Here is a 17,307-nt window from a genome sequence, read left to right as displayed (position 1 = left end):
CTGTATGCAGTGAGTAATTCATGTCAATAAGAGGGAGCTATTCCATTAAAACATTCATAAGCTGAACTGGATGCAAGACTGGACTGGTATAAGCCGATATCAATTTCGTAAGACGGGATATCGTCGCCCTACTGAATTTTGGCTGATATTTAGTCTTTGAATTTGGTGAAGTGATAACCCCAAAAAGGAGACTTACAAAATATACAAATGATGCACAAGGCAACTTTGGGCATGTTTTACACCATGCCACAGTTACTGAGCGCACACAATTCTACCTGCCACAGTTACTGAGCGCACACAATTCTACCTGCCACAGTTACTGAGCGCACACAATTCTACTGACACACAAAATATACCATGATGCATGATAAATTATATGGTATAAAGAGATTTCTTTTTCTTTTTCCATACTCCATCACTCTGTATTTCTCGGGAAAAAAACACTCAAGGCAAATATTCTGCATGCTTTGTAAATATTTGTAGTTACATGCACAATTTAGTCTTCTTTATATGGTTATAGTCTTTAGAATTACGGTGTTGAAAAAAAATCATACACAAGTATTTGTATAACGTACACTTGTATCATGAGTTCATATTGCCTTTCTTGTGATATTTTCTAGTATGAGCTTTCTATGTGACCTTCTACTTTGTTAATGTGAACTTTGAATCTGACCTTGACAGAGCGATCTTCAGTATCTGCCATTCCATCAAGGCTTAGAGCACAGCCAATCCAAGGACTTTGTGGCCCTTCTAACCACCATGCTTCAAACCCCATGGGTGACAGAGAACATGTTTGAAACCAACTCAGCAGAGGGAAAGGATAAGAAAGACGAGAAACAAAATCCTGAGAAGGCGGCAGAAGCCAAACAGGATTCGTCCGATAACACCAATAATGCTGGGAAGTACAGAAAGAAGTCCATCGGTCATAAGTGTACAGCTAATTATGAAGTAAGAACAAAAAAACAAAAAAATTTCTTTGTTTTTGTAATATTTATTTCACTGTAAGCCCTAAACCTACATGCTAAAGGCCTGTTTTCATATTGTTTTGTTTTTGTTTTATTTCCACTTTTCAATATCAATACAAAGAAACATCATACAAATAAATACAATGAATAACATGTAAGTTTGACAAAATATGTTTTTAGTTAAAATACAAGTTTCTTACAAAGGAATAAAGCAAGAGACCATATAATGTGATAAGCTAGGGCATTTTGCTACTGCACTTGATTTTCGCATGTAAATAAAGGGGTACATGGGTATACAAAAAGAGGAATGGAAATGCTGCACTCAATGGATAAAGTACTGGAAAATATTAGACAAGTTTTGATATGTGTGATTGTCTCAATAAGTGAATCACTTGGAGTGAGTGTTGAAGTGTGACGTCATCAGAAAATCTATTTTTTCCCATAACACTGAGTTCCCATAGGCAATCTTTTTTTTTCAGATGGTCATATCTCAGCCCATACTTAACATATTCAATTGGTTTTTGATATTTGGAAATTATTTTTGATGCTCTTTCGGAAAATGAAGAAAAACATTAAGAAATTCCAAAAATAGATTTTGATGATGTGACAGCATCGGTACTGTTAGGATCTAAGAGTGAGTATAAATGTCTTCCATGTACAGTAGTACATAATGCTTTTCAAGCTAACCACCATTATATTTACACAAGAAACCAATAGTATAACGTTGTAGTTATTTTGAATTGATGTTAAATTACAATTTACCTATCATAATGTATATGGTTTTATTCCTTCCGAAAGATTTCACATATATGTATTTCAAATCATTCCTAATGTATTTACTAGTTTTAAGTATTAGGTACATGTTTGTATTTGTCCCAAAATGATTTCAGTGAATCAGTGAAGTAGTACTTATTTATTTATCTGTCTCTCCTCCCAACCAGGCAATGGGAACGAATGGTGTTAAGATGATGTCATGTAGTCTCTGTGAGCTCTGGGCTCTGTGGTTTCAGCTCTCCCTCAAGCTCTTGGAGCGCATCGCTCCCGGTGGGGAGACCAAAGTCTGTGACATGCCGGATGTTTCTGAGTACCAGTTTGAGAAGAGTCTGGAGGAGGCCCTCACCATCTGTAAGACCAACGATGTTAAGAGCAAGAAGAACAAGGGTATCATGGATCGAGGGATGAGCAAACACAAGAGAATTACTAAGGTGAGGATTGAATAGATTAAAAGTTGTGAATGATTGAGGAATAAAAACTCTTTTCAAACGAATACGTTTTATCAATCTAAGGCTTAGAGTCTTTTTTTCACCTAGTCTTGTTCTCTTTGTTTAGTCTCGTATTGTTTCCTTAGAACCAAGAGAACATTGAGCTAATTTAGCACACACAGAATCAGTAGGGTGTCTCTAGCTCATGCAAAATTGACCTTCTGGTTGAAAAATATAAAATCAAATTTTACTAACATCAAAATGAACAGAGCAGTATCTTGATTTTGGTATTTTCTGCATTGAAATTTTCTGGATGTCAATTGATGGCAGAGCGCACATACAGTATATATTATTTAAAAAATGTTGGTGTTGAAAGACAAAGGAATTTTCATTTATTGAAACTTTTAATGTTAAGTCATTGACTATCTTGTGTATGTCTTTATTCTTTGTTTTGGATAATTTGTGAACTTTCTTTTGACCTAGAATACATTCATTCATCATTGTCTGTAATTGTCTCACACACACTGTTTTGTTACAGCTATAATTTTGAAATATGTCTATTTACTAGGGCCATAATTGACTAGCCTTTGGTACAGTAACAGAGGAAATTGGCATCAAATCCATCCCTAGTAATTACTATCAGTAGTTTTAATATATTTTGTAAAACAGAAATTTCTTGGAGTTTGACAATTTAGTGTCAATTTGTGCAGTTTCAAAAACTTAGCTTTAATTTTCCTTAGATTTCTCAAAAAATCAATTCACATGATTTCCTAGCCAAAGAAAGAAGTAATTTGACATGAAACACTTTTACTATTGTTCCTTTTGAATGTCTTTTAGATAATATGTTATGTCCTCTACAGTTTGTATCTTACTTTAAAGGCCCTGTGTTCCTTTTGCGTACTGCATCAAATTCACTAAAATCTTTGACTGAATCACAGTGATCTAGTTTTTAAATGAAGCATGAAAATCCATTAATTTCATAGGTTTTCTGTCGGACTATCAATAGTATATCTTTCTTAGAATAGCATTAAATTAAACTGTTTTGTTTTCAAATAATGCTGAAAGTAAGGTTCATGTAGATATTTTGGTCTTGACTGTGAACAAGATAACACCCATGCGGTAAAAGAGGGTCTGAAACCTCATGACATACATTGTATTTTGTTATGGTCTGATTAGAAATCTCATCTCAAAAGCAAATTGAGTATTAGAGGCAACTCCAGATGTTCTCAAACAAAAGGGACACACTGTCTTTAATATCCTTCAACAGACTGTAGCATCACAGTATTCTAAAATCTTTGGATGATTTGTCATTTATCTCACTTTGATCAGTTTCTGTCTCACAAATTTCATCTTGCACTGTTTTTTCTCAATTTCAGTTTTTCATGCTCATTTTTCTTTCACCTTTCCATGATTCTTTCCATATTTTTGTTTTTTCTTCTGTGGGTTGGAATCGCAGGGACTCACTGTCCCTGAGGTAAATATTTGTCATACTATATTGCTCTCTCTCTCTCTCTCTCTTTCCATCTCTCTTTACAAGGAAATATTGACCTTTGACCTTTGCTTTCACAACTAGCACCTCCCAGCACTTCATGTAGTCTTAGTATTCAGACCACTATTTTGCACCATAGATGGCTGCTGACCACAGAGAGAAAGAAGGATGAATTCTAGATGACTGTAATCTTTGTCTCGATGTTTGTTTGAAAATGTTACCTGTGTGTACGATTGTGCTCTTGCTTTGGAAGATGAAATACTGGTTGTCTTAAATGTACCCTATTACTCCATAGATTTACAGGAAGATTTAGTTATCTTTATAATGGAGGAAACAACCCAAATTTTTCAAAGCCAAAAATATGAAAATCTGTATTGAATTTTCAATGAATTAAACCCTTTTGCCACAAATTGTAACATATTTTACTTGTAAAACATAATTGCATAATATCATTGAAATTATTCTAGCACAGAAATCTTTAAAGTTACTGGTTTGTTCAATTTATGTATGATGTAGGAGAGTCATATTGAATTTGCTGAGCTTCAATTAAACATGTATTCTCTTTATGTTTGAGATGAATTTTTCCAAGATGAAGTTTAATAGAAGACCCATGAAATTCCTTTATTTGATTGAGAGTCTTTTACCCCCATCATTGTCATAACTAAACAAAACATCCAACTAGCCATACATGTAATTGTATGAAGATGTTTGTAGCCCTAAGAGCAGAGATAAGTGCAGTATTCCTCTTTGGGTATTTTGTGATGGTTTTGTTCAAATCTTTCCTCCGTTGAACCTTTGATATCTCCCACAAGTGAGAATGGTGATATTTGTTCTTTGTTTGTGTTGTCATTTTGTTGTTCTTATTGTTTATGTGAGTAACATGTCTAATTATGTCCTGCAAATTCCTTTAATCCTCAGTAGATGGCAGTAAACACAACAACTATATTATTATGATTTATGTCAGCTAAAAAACCAAGTACTTCGCATTCGTGCCATGATGTATAGGCCTAATTAATGTATCAAACTAAATTCATGTACCTTTCGTGTGGTACCTTTGTGATCATGTATATATCCAGATGAAACCAAATGTGTTGCTTAGGGAGGGGCAGAACCTTATTTACCCTCTTGTAGCAGTGGACAATTTGTAACCACTTAAATTGTTATATTTTATCATATATTTTAGGCAAATGAAAGCCTGTCTCCTCAAAATTCAAGTCAATTTTGTTAATCATGAAATTGAGGAATTAATGGCAGAAACTTATTGTACAGAATCTTATTTTTTGTGGGGTATATTATAGTAAATCTGGTGGCCCACATGTATCAATGGTCAAAACCTTGATGAAATTGTTTGGTATTCAATTTCATTAAGATAGTAAAGAATTCAGTTCTTGTGTACTGGTAGCTGAATAAAATAACTGAAAAGAAGATAAATATTTCATTCGGTTTGGAATCATAATTTAATTTACAGATAATACACAGTAGAGATCTTGATCTTACACATACTAACATTCCATTGCTGACTAATATGACATGACCAGTCCACTGTACACTGTACTCGTGATTCACACACCTAAGTTATATCAATTTATAATGTTGCTTCACTCATTAATACACTTTATATATAACATGTGTTTTGTAGAAAATTATCAAGTACACTGTAATAATCATCCGATCTATGTAAGCAAGTATTACATCTAAACTGTCTGCAGAAACCTTTACTTTGAATAGAGCTCTATATGATAGTGTAAATTACAATACTGTCAATATCCGATATAATCCAAACAATATTTGATCTGTTTGGAGCCAGAAGGTTGTTTACTCATAGACTTTAAGGTAGAGTTAGCACCCTCCTGGCTCTGAGCTGATCAATAATGAAATCTTGTTTGAATGCAATCCATTTCAGTTTTGACTATTTAGATAAAACAGCACCATCAATTCTAGTGTAAACATGTTCTAGTTGAACACGTGTGTTTCTGAAGATTTCTGATATGAATGATAAGCCTTCGTATTTCTCAAGCCTTATTTCTGAATGGCATCCTAACAAGTCTAGATATTGTTTTCAAATGATTCTCAAACATAACTCAAGCCTAATTTATGACTGCTATCCTATTGCTTGCATACCTTTTCCTCATTAGAATAAGACCGATTCTACAGCCCAGGGTCTGCTGGCTGCTACAGAGGTCCGGACTGAGGTCCTGACGGCTGAAACAGTTCAGGCCTTCTCAGCAGTCACCAACCTGAAAGCAGAGAAAGAGAGAGCAGCCAAGAAACCAGGAGGAGGGCTCAAACCACAGAAAGGTACAACAATAGCTGCCGTTTTCTTGTTCTTCTTCTTCTCCTCCTCCTCCTTCTTCTCCTTCATCTTCTTCTTCATCGTCATCTTTCATTTCTTCTTTTTCTTCTTTTTCTTTTTCATGTTCCTCTTTTTTTTTCTTTCTTTTTTTTTCTTCTTCAGAAAGTGGCATTCTACAATGCAACCACCATCAGTCATAGAGAACAGGTTCCCATCTGGGCAGAATCACCAGTATTACCTTAAGAGCTTTTTCACAGCAAGAACTTTTCTTGGACCTCAAAATTTCAGTCTCATTTCTGTTGTGAATCAATGAATATTGTGGTGTGAAAATTTCACAAATCAGAACGCATTTAGCAAACATGTACTCAAAAGTTTCTGATTTTAAGTAAGTCAAAGATATATATTTTTTTAATAATGTGACTTTTCTTTTGTTTTCAGGAGATAAAGGCAAGCCGGGTAAGAAAGATCATGACAAGGCAACCTGGCATACGGGACATGGAGATTTCACCATCAAACTAGAAGAGCTACCAAGATCACTTCAGCTTCTCTTCATGTTGCTCCAGGTATTCAAGTTAACACTTGTTCAGATGTGAGCAGTACACTGCAGCAGTTTTTTTAAATCATGTCAGTGAATGGCAACTGCATGCAGCAAAGGCCCTATGTATAATCACTGACCTCTGTGTTAGAAGATACAGAAATGTGTGCCATATTATTCTTATATCATTGTAACAAATCTAAACCACTGCTGTTTTACCTGTCATATCTGAATGAAGCTTCATGCAAGTACATGAAATGTCAACAAAAACATCAATTAAAATCAATGATTTGGAACATGATTTCAAAGACAACTAAACACTCATGGAGGGTTGATATGAGTTCAGACAACACACACAAATCAGAGTATTGTATATTAGTATATTTGCTTTACTTTTATGTAATACCATTCCATATCCATTAGATACAAGATTATTTTAGCGACCATTGCTTTAATGTTCTGATGTCTGCCATCCACTTCAAATTCTGGTGATACACTCTCTAGTAACAATTGTTGAATGATCTCAAAACTTTGTCTTCAACCTGGAATAAATATACCTTTTGCATGAAGAGATATTGTTCTTTATGTTTCTGATGTTGGTCACGAATTGGAATAAATTTATATTTGATATACAGGAGGTATCCAAACACCCTAACGTGCTTCTAAATCTACTGAACATTGTCAACATATTCTGTTTGAATGCAGAATGCTCAAGTCAAGCTGCTTTATGCTTCTGAATTTGATCATAAATGGGCCTGAATTTCTTATTAAATTGCAGGAAGTATCCAAGCATCCCGACCCTAATGTGCTGTTGAACCTCCTGAACTGTGTCAAGGTACTGTGTTTGAATGCAGAATGCTTGAGACAAGCGGCCAAGGATCAAGTCGGATTCCTAGTCTATGCACAGGAGAACTTGCTCATACCAAGGTATTAAAGGGATCCGCTAACTTTGTCTCAGATTCTGAAACAAAATTCTGGATTTAGCTCATGCTGCAATGATAATTATAAACCTTTAGGACAGTCAGGAACCCCATGACTTTTACAAGCCGATCGCCTGTCTGATTATCAAGATATTTATGATTGGAATTACAAATTTTGTCTATTGGGGAAAACGAGTATGGTAAAACAGGTCACTCAAAGAGTTTTACATTTTTGAGGCACTTCTTGATCATTTTGAAACATAATTTATTTTAGGGCTTCAATATTACACCATATCACAGGCGGTGTTAACACGTAGGGCTGCGTATCTCAGATTTAACATTGTTAAACAATCCCTTTAACCTCTTACACCCGAGTTCTTTAAATATCCATAGTCTTTGTACAGGGATCACCCAATTCCTGTAGGCGATGGGTTCATGCTGATAGCAGCATTGATATTGTGCACATATCCACCCCAGGGGATACTGAAGGTACCTACAAGGTACTGGTATTACCTTAACTGTAGTCTAGCTGACCTCAGACCCTAAAAGCATTCAAGGGAAGACATCTAGTTACCCATTTACTTGATATGTTTGGAGAGTTTCAAATTTAGATTTATATTTTGCCAAAGGACATTAGGGTATGGCAGATAGTCGAACCATGTGGTTCTTTTCAGTAGCTGTGAACCATTCCTATCTTGTAGAAAGGATTCCTACTTTGCCTCCATACTAATATTATCACCCCTAGATATCTATTTTGTAATAAAAATTGTGATATAAAAACATAAAAATGCACTGTATGATTCCTTTGAATTGGAAGACATTTCCTGAGGCCTAGATCAATGGACTGACTTGTCCCACTTTGTTTTAATTCTTGACTATAGTGAGTACCGTACACATTTAGGAACTCTTGCCTACATGTACATATATCTCTATTCCTTTCACTTTCAATAGGCAATAAAGTATGTCTCTTTCGATCTTCTACTATCTTTTATATTTTGTTAATATTTTTTCCTGGCATCAAAGTGACTCTCTTCAAACATAATGTGTTTTTTTATTATGCCCAATAAATAATAATAAAAATGATGATAATGATAATGATCATAATGATAATCATAATAATATTATTGTTATTATAGTTTCTGGAACCTTTTGGAAGGAGAGTTATCTCATGTTGTTGAGCTCCTGGTGCCTCTCATACTGCATTGCTTTGCCCTTCCCTGTGGAGCAGATGTCATGTGGAGCTTGGTGGATAACGAGGTAGAGAGTGAAAGCTGGCAGACTAGATTCAGAGCAGGTAAGAAAATCATAGACTATATATCCCAGTCACACTGATGAGACTGACCCAAGGCTGAACAAATAAAGTACATGACTACAAATGTTGGCCGGAGTGTTGGCTCAGTCAGTAGAGCGTCCGCCTCACAACCGGGAGGTCGTGGGTTCGAACCCCGGCCGCGTCATACCAAAAGACGTTAAAAGATGGGAGTTGTTGCTACCTTGTTTGGCGTTCAACAATAAGGGAAAGAGCAACGTCGATCTGGCGCTGCTCAGTGGCTGCTAGGCTCACGATCAATTATTATTATTATTATTATTATTATTATTACTATTACTATTATTATTAAATGGCCAAGAATGGGTTGGTTTAGAGTCAGTGGGGAGTTGATTTGGCATTATGACTGAAGTATTAATTGTTTTAGTTTGATACTAATAAGCGCTCATATATGTTGTAGGTTTATTGGTTATATAGTGATACTTTAGCCGCCATATTGTGTGAGGTGAATAATTTATACCCGTTGCTGTTGCTGTCAATAAATAAATATCTATCTTAACTGCAGAATATCACACTGGGCATCAATACGCCATGTATTAGGGTTAAGGCCAAGGTCGGGATTAGGGTCAGGGATATGGTTAGGGTCCGGGCTTTTGTAACTTGTGTTTTGTTTTTTTATGTTTTTGACACTATTCTACATGAAACTTGTCTTCCATTCCTTCTATTGACAGCTGAGAGAGTGACAGTCATGCTGCGATGCGTAGAAAAGAAATCACTGGGAAACAATTCGGTCATCATGGGCTCACTTGCTCATGCCTTCAGTTCATTGGTAGTAGCCACAGAAGATATCTGTCCTGCTGTCTCAGCTAGAGCCATTCTTATGCTAGAGAGCATTCCAATGAAAGTCATCAAGGTGAGATGATTATTATGAATGTATTGATCTTATAATAATGAATTGATTACGTGAAGTACTAGAGCTCAATAATGTCAGCCATGCTAAAGCCTGGACACTCCATCAATATTTTTTGCTATACTGCCCAGCAGTCAGTAGTGAATTTCATTAGTATTAGTTCAATTTCAGTAGTTTGAAGTTTTGACCAACCAGAGGCCTAGAAGTATATAATGTGATAAAAATGTTTCCTTCATAATAGTTCTATATTTAACTTTTTTGATTAACCCTTTTTATTTTGATTAACCTTCATCAGGTGTTGGTGGGCTGTCTTGAGTTTCAATGGGACTCTGTCCTGGAAGATCGTGTGCTAATCCTGTCTAAGCTGCGTCTTCTACATCACTTCATGCCAAAGGCCCCTGTGCTCTCTTGGGAGTTCTTCATGAACCGTCTAGATACTCTAGCTCTAGAGGCACAGGTAGACATGGAACAAAACAAGGAGTTTCCATTCCCTATGGGTAAGATGCTATCAGTATCTCTCCCTCCCTCCCTCCCACCTCCCTCTTCCCTCTCTCTCTCTCTCTCTCTCTTTCTCTCTCTCTCTCTTTCTCTCCCTCTGTCCCTCCCTGTCTATATCCATTTCTCTATGACCATCTCTCTATATCCATCTTTCTGTTCGCCTCTCTCTTTCCCTTTCCCCTTTTCTGTCCATCTCTGTCACCCTTTTTGTCATACTCTGTCCTCTATTTCATCATTCTTTTTTTTTTTTCTCTCTCTCTCTCTCTCTCTCTCTCTCTCACTCTCTCTCTCTTTCTCTCTCTCTCTTTCTCTCTCTTTCTTTATCTCTCTCTATGTCTCTTTGTATTTCTCTTCACATGTCTATCTCTCTCCTTCTCTCTCCTTCTCTCTGCTATACACGTATCTTCATTTTGATCAGCTGTCACAAGCAAACAGAATAATTCATGCATTTACCAAACAAAAAACCTTCATCGTACACTACGTTTCTCACGTATCATCCCCAGACACCAGTCGTTCCAGTGCCGGCCTCGGTGACCGAACGGACATCTTCATGAACAAGCTCCACCGAGCTCGGTTAGCTCGCTCCCAGTCTGAGCTCTCTGGAACCCTGAAGCCACGTCGTCTGTCTGCTGCCTTCAGTAAGCAGGATAGCAAGGCTAGGAGCAAATCCATGCCCACTGGTATCGGCTTTGCTCGCTTTAACTTCCCACCTTGTGAGTAATGAAATTACTTGTTTTGTTTTGAGCATCTAGTTAGTTTAGGGATAGAGGTGACATATAAGACAATGTTCTCAATGAAATTGACCTCAGAAACTTTTTTGGCATGCACAGACTTTTATCAAATTCAAAAGCAAGATTTCAGATTACACTTTTTCTTTTTCAATAGTAGGTTTTAAAAAAAAGATTTAAATTTAGATCTTGGTATTTGGAATTGATAATCAGAGAATCACAAAAGAGGATCAAACACGTTACTTGCCTTTTAACTTTGGAACAACATTCCTTCTCAATGTAATCATCAAGAGATAAGTCGGGTATAGAAGGACATCCACTTGTCCAATCTGTCTCGAGTCTTTTCTTTGCCATAAATGAAGCACTTAAAGATAGAAATCAATCTATTTCACTTTCTTCTCTCTTAGCTGATCGATCAACTTACAGCAGGCCAGCCAACTGCCGAGGAGATAACTTTCTAATTGGAGATGGTTTGCTGATGAACAGTTTGTTCCATGGTGAGTGATGTCTCTCATTCTGAAGACTTGGTTCATATAACCGAGGATTGGACACTAATGAAACATAGATTACACTAAGCACAAATATCACTCGAGAGTCTTGCGCTACATTTGTATATTTGAAACCTTACCCATGGAAACAAACTGACAAATTATGAAAGAACAGGAAAGATTAATTGCCCAACAAACCGTTACATATTGTTGCACAAAACAACATGCCCTGATTGATTACCCATTTCCAGTCTTAATGAGCTCAATGACAACTCTTTTAACACTGGTATAAATTAATCTTGCACTGGAAACAGTGCAATAATAATTGTGAAGCCTAAAGTATATCTATCCAATTATCAAAAACTGTGGCATGAGGAACAATACCCATGCAAACAATATTTATTTATGCAAAAACAGGAAATATCGACTACCCTATATTTTGGTATTGCAAAACAGTTCAATGCAATCTAACATTGATAGTATATACAGTACACGCCGAAAATCTCCGCAACACGATTTACACGATTCAAAATTTACACGATTCGACTGCTCGCGGGAATCGTGTAACCATTTATTTTTACACGATTCGTTTTTTGCCAATGAAGCGAAATTTGAATCGTGTAAACGTGTAATCGTGTAAAATTACACGATTCCTCAATTCAGGTCGAATCGTGTAATCGTGTAATCTGCCCGCCGAAAATCTCCGCAACACGATTACACGATTCAAAATTTACACGATTCGATTGCTCGCTGGAATTGTGTTACAATTTATTTTCAGTGGTGATGGTGAGCAGGTTAAGGACGTCTAGTTCAGTAAAAGCAAGAAGTTACTTCTTGGTTGAACGAGGACAACGTGGACGATACGAGGGGATAGCGAAGATTACGCTTTCTTTCTCTTGTATATATTTTTAATTGCAGTGTCTTGTCTCTAGTTTTATTATAGAATGTTTGAAAGTTAAAAAAATCAGTCCACTTCCCGAAAAGCACTCTCGGATTTAATCCTCGGTGAGAAAAAAGCGATGAACGACGAAGGAAGGGGGGAATTTTGTTATTCCTAAGTTGTAAATAAGTAAAAATGATTACAAAATGTAAAGGAGGGCTAACATAATTAAGTATGTTGTGATACTCTTACATTACAAGGCTTTACCAATTAGAATTACGGTTCACCAGCTCATTCGTTACTATGAATATCGTTATACTTTTTTTTATTCAATCATTATCCATTTTACAAACCTGGTTTGTAAAAACGCGTCATATGACGCACGAAAACCAAGGTTTGTCGACAAACCTCCTTTGTGAATTCGGGCCTTAGACTTTGATCACTTATTGCTTTTTTAGCGTTCCTCATTTTCGTAAATTACCTTTTAGAACATTGCATTATTCAGCTATATGTATAAAGAGCTACGGTCAAGGCTTAAGGGCACACTTCCTGTCACATACAAAAGAAGCTTACTCTGAATGTGGCCTGCCATTGACCCTCGCCGGGGACAAAGGCCGTTGCCCTAGCTACAGGCAGAGATCCTTACATAATACCTATTGTTCAGGGGGTTCCCCTTGAACATAGGATCCCCCTGAACAATAGGTATTACATGTACGTAAGTATGTAAGCCACTGGCTACAGAGTGTAGGGAACAGTTGCAAGCCGAGAATGAATAGAATAAGTGAATGGCCAACTGTCTTTGAGTTACGTTTAGCTAGCGGCACAGTGTCCCCCCACTTTTTCAAGTTCCCCCAAAGTGCCCCTTTGTATGTAGGAAAAGTACCTATTTTACTTTGACAAGTGTCCCTATTAATTTGTAAAAGTGCCCCTTCCCCTTTTCAACTCTGATAAGTGCTCCTTTTCTTTTGACACACACCCCTTTTCCTTCGACGAGTTCCTATTTTCCTTTACAATAAGTGTCCATTTTCCATTCTCATTAGTGTCCTTTTAATCTCTAGTAAGTATCCCTCTTTAAGTACAAGAAGTGCCCCTCTTCACTTTTGATAAATGCCCCCATCAACTCCGATAAACGCCCCTATTAAAATCTGATCGGTGCCCCTTTTCTTTCAACTAAAGCTTGTTTATCTCTCTCTCTCACTCTCTCTCTTTCTTTCAATATCTTTCCATTCCCCCATATCTTTCTCGCCTCTCTTTCCCTCATTATGTTCCCCTCTTACCTTATTTATTTGTCTCTTTTCCTCTCCGTTTCATAGCCTTCTCATTTCTGTTAATTTTACTAGGTTTCGCCCTTCTTTTTTTTTATCACTCTATTTCACTCTTTCTTTTCTTCCGGTCAACTTTTTAGTTTTCCCTTTTTTCTCTCTTTTTTTCTGTTTATCTTTATCGTGCCTTTCAACCCTCATTTTCCTTTTATATGTTCCCTCCTCCTCGTAGCTATCTTTTTTCCTTTACTATTTCATCTATCATGTCTTCCTGTTTCTGACGTTTTCCTACCTTGTCTCACGGATTAGTATACGATACATGTTAGTGGAAAGTGCTGAGGTTTATACACGAATATAAAGTACAGTAATTAACTGATGTACACTGAAGGTAAGTTGTGTATAAAGCAATTGGTGTCATCAGGATACGATTTAACGATTGTTGCAGCTTGTCGCATCGTTCTACCAATGCCCTTATAACCCTAATAACTATTTACACGATTACACGATTCAGAGCGACATTCTTCAATCGTGTAAATTTACACGATTACACAGTTACACGATTGTTACATCTGGTCGAATCATCCGACCAATGCACTTAACTATTTACACGATTACACGATTCAGAGCGACATTCTTCAATCGTGTAAATTTACACGATTACACAGTTACACGATTCAGGTGAATCGTGTAAACCGTGTAATCCTAAAAATAAATCGTGTAATCGTGTTGCGGAGATTTTCGGCGTGTACTGTATATATATATATATATATATATATATATAAGAGATCAAACTTCAAATAGAGTAGAGGAGATATTTTTTTTAATTTATTATAGGGAGCTTCTTTTGAGGAGTGGTGATGATTTCATTCATAGCAAAGGATAAATGAGAGAAATATGGATGAAAATGATGAGTTTTTTTTGTTGAGAATTACTATTATTATTATTATTATGATGATTAAGAAGGAACTGTGCCATTGCTTTGTTTAGATGGTCACCTGAAAGGAATCAAGGAAGAGATCAGAGAAGAGATACCAACATTCACCATTGACTTGACCAATGCTGATAAACAGACTGTACACAAGCTTATCACACTCCTCATGATTGTAAGTTCAAACATATCTTGACAGTTAAATATACATCTATACACAAAATATATATATATCATACTATAATCTCTCTATAGTGGCACAACAAACTGCTTCTGAGGCAAATGAAAAATAAATGTTGATCTAATATGTTAGTCAAACAAATCTGGGCCCTATTTCATAAAACTTGTTTAACATAATATACAATATCAATAACAAGTTTCTATGACTGCTATAAGCTACTGAAATTGTGAAATATGATTGGCTGAGAGCAAATATATCCTAGAAATTTAGCATTTGTTATTGATAATAAGCTTGATGAAACAGGGCCCTGGGTGACTGACTGTGACTGCAGACCTTAACTGGGTAAACCAGGTATTGTAATGATTAGTACTTTATATTATATTATGCCCTAGACATGGTTTTTTATGTACATGTACCACTCAGTTTCACTAATGCTTTCATACCAATCAAACATTTGATTGAGTCATAATCTTTAACATTATGCAGAGAAAATTAACAAGTGATGCTCTAGCAAAGAAATTGTGGTTACCGTAATTAACGTTGTATAAACCGCCCTCGTGTATTGACCGCACCCCTCTTTTTCGCCCTCAAAAAAATTTAAAAATTGCCCACGGTAACAAAAAAATGTTAAAATTAGTGTTGTATTAAACATCATGAATATTTCCAATGATATATAACAGGTGACTGTAATAACTCGTCGCTGGGTAAACATGTCGAAATTTGAAAATATTTTGAAAATTGTCTATTTTATCTACAGTTCATGACAGGACCAAGCAGTATGGATGATGACCAAGTCTCGGGAAGAGCTATGGTAAGTTGACATGCAACAAACCAATCTTCAAATTATTACAAATAATGTCTTCAGTTTGAATGTACATCATCTCTGAATTGTTTTTTAGGTAGTTTAGCAAATGTAGTGGTGCGCAAAAAGACGTGTCTAGTACCACATGGTTAGGATATGGAGCTTAATGTTAACTAGGATAGGTAAAATAGGAACTTTTAACATACATCACTAAATATTATGCCTTTTGTATTTCGGACCAACTTTTGGTGCCACTACATTTCTCTTAGCTACTGTATGCAACTTTCATAGCAACCCAAAAAATGTATCATTTACATCTACTATTTTTAATCTGAATAAATATGACAAGTAATATGGACTACTTTTCTGAAGTAAAGATAAGCAGGAGAAATGATGTTACTGTCCTTAAGATCAATGGTTGTAGTTGGGTGGTAGTTGTTGTAATGGTAGTGGTGTGACAAGTTGATAGTTGGAGTGATATCAGTAGCATGAAAGTATGAGTAAATTCAATGCCGTTTGGAATTTTAATTTTGATTGCAGAGCACTGTTTTGCGTCACCTGACTGTGTTGCTAGGTTACAACCAAGTCAGCAAGACCTTCAACCTTCCCCCACATCAACTGCGAGAGTCGGCAGTCTTCTATGCATTCATGGCAGGATTACCCAAGGTTGGTATCGTATGTCTCTGAACCCCCTTCTGTGCCACCAACTTTTTGAACAGTTGTCACAAGTGAAATTGCAATTTAGTTAATTTTTATATAATTTGCTTTGTGTTTATATTTAAATGCCACACAAATAATCTTCCTGTGACCCAAATACTTATCTAGGGATAGATATACCAAAAGCTTTAAGATCATTAATCTATTTCCAGTGGAAGATTAATCTTTACTGATGTTAAAAGGATTGTCATGGAGCAATAATCAAGACTGGAAATTGGTAATTTTGCAAAGCCATCGCGTTGCACAAAGCAATCCTTCTGTCAATTAGTGCATATTGGTTTGTTCAAAATTCACATGTGGCAAACAAGCAAACCAGCAGGGAGGCGAAGAAAGCAACTCAAGTGTGAAAATGAGAATGAAATATCTCCCATGTGAAAGAACGATTGTACCTGCTTCTGTTTCATTGACAGAAATTAATGTAGCCATTTTATTGTCCAAACATATTGTTTTATGCTCACATTCTTGAGCTACATTTGCAACCCAAGGCAAGGAATATTTAAGATATATGAACTTCAAACTTCTTTGTTAAAGCTAGTTTGATTTCAGTATAGTTATGCACTTGTTTAGGGCAAAATGGAAAGATTATCTTGAAAGGGATTAGCTCAGAGAAATGTTATTTTCTGGATGGGGAAGAGGGTTAAGCAGTTTACCAACTACTGTATATCTGAATTGGCCTTCAATGTCATCACTTTCCTTGATGCTTTCAAGTTTTTTTTCAAATAGTTAAAGCATTACAAATACTTTACAAGAGTTTTGTGTTTATTTTAGTCTCCAAGTTTATATATTTGTGTTCTCGAACCCATCAGATGCTAGATCACAATGTCAAGGTTGGTAACATGGTGTTACCTATGGTGTTGAGTCTCCTGCAGTACTGCCCTTCACCTCAGAAGTGCTCTCAAGACTCACATCCTCCAGACTACTCCCTATGGTTCCTTGAACCTCACTGCAGGCACTCCTGGTTCATGTCTCTACTCATCGTGCTCTACAAGGTAAGAGCTAGGATCAAGATTGCCATGGTCAATATCAACAGAATGGGCTGTGGCAGTTGATCAATCACTAACTTGTCATTTATCATAATAATAATCCAGTTCTTGTAAAGCACATGTCAAATATAATATCTCTCTGTACTTTAATGAGCTTTGGATTATTGTGTAGTCTCAGTGTAGCAGCCGTGATAAGGCACTATATCATTCAAGGAATGACTTTCTACCAGTACCTAGATACTACACCTCGATCAAGTGG

The 17,307-nt window shown here is 36.3% G+C and overlaps 1 protein-coding gene across 2 annotated transcripts in view; it reads left to right on the top strand.

Annotated features, from left to right (window-relative positions):
* Positions 1-17,307, top strand: part of LOC584518 (protein unc-79 homolog) — a 62,637-nt gene that overhangs the window by 23,534 nt on the left and 21,796 nt on the right. The window contains exons 20-34 of one of the 2 annotated variants that reach the window (XM_030998761.1): positions 682-948; positions 1,907-2,170; positions 3,624-3,641; positions 5,792-5,954; positions 6,388-6,512; positions 7,263-7,411; positions 8,541-8,698; positions 9,403-9,584; positions 9,877-10,078; positions 10,583-10,792; positions 11,215-11,304; positions 14,425-14,540; positions 15,304-15,357; positions 15,889-16,014; positions 16,872-17,054. In XM_030998761.1, the coding sequence (XP_030854621.1) occupies positions 682-948; positions 1,907-2,170; positions 3,624-3,641; positions 5,792-5,954; positions 6,388-6,512; positions 7,263-7,411; positions 8,541-8,698; positions 9,403-9,584; positions 9,877-10,078; positions 10,583-10,792; positions 11,215-11,304; positions 14,425-14,540; positions 15,304-15,357; positions 15,889-16,014; positions 16,872-17,054 (2,307 nt within the window). The remainder of the gene's footprint in view (positions 1-681; positions 949-1,906; positions 2,171-3,623; positions 3,642-5,791; positions 5,955-6,387; positions 6,513-7,262; positions 7,412-8,540; positions 8,699-9,402; positions 9,585-9,876; positions 10,079-10,582; positions 10,793-11,214; positions 11,305-14,424; positions 14,541-15,303; positions 15,358-15,888; positions 16,015-16,871; positions 17,055-17,307) is intronic. The other variant, XM_030998762.1, reaches the window with a different exon arrangement.

Source organism: Strongylocentrotus purpuratus, unplaced genomic scaffold, assembly GCF_000002235.5.
Source record: "Strongylocentrotus purpuratus isolate Spur 01 unplaced genomic scaffold, Spur_5.0 spur5_scaffold_5, whole genome shotgun sequence".
NCBI classification, from domain to species: Eukaryota; Metazoa; Echinodermata; class Echinoidea; order Camarodonta; family Strongylocentrotidae; genus Strongylocentrotus; species Strongylocentrotus purpuratus.
Note: the sequence above shows the minus strand (reverse complement) of the source record. Positions and strands in the feature narration are given on the sequence as shown.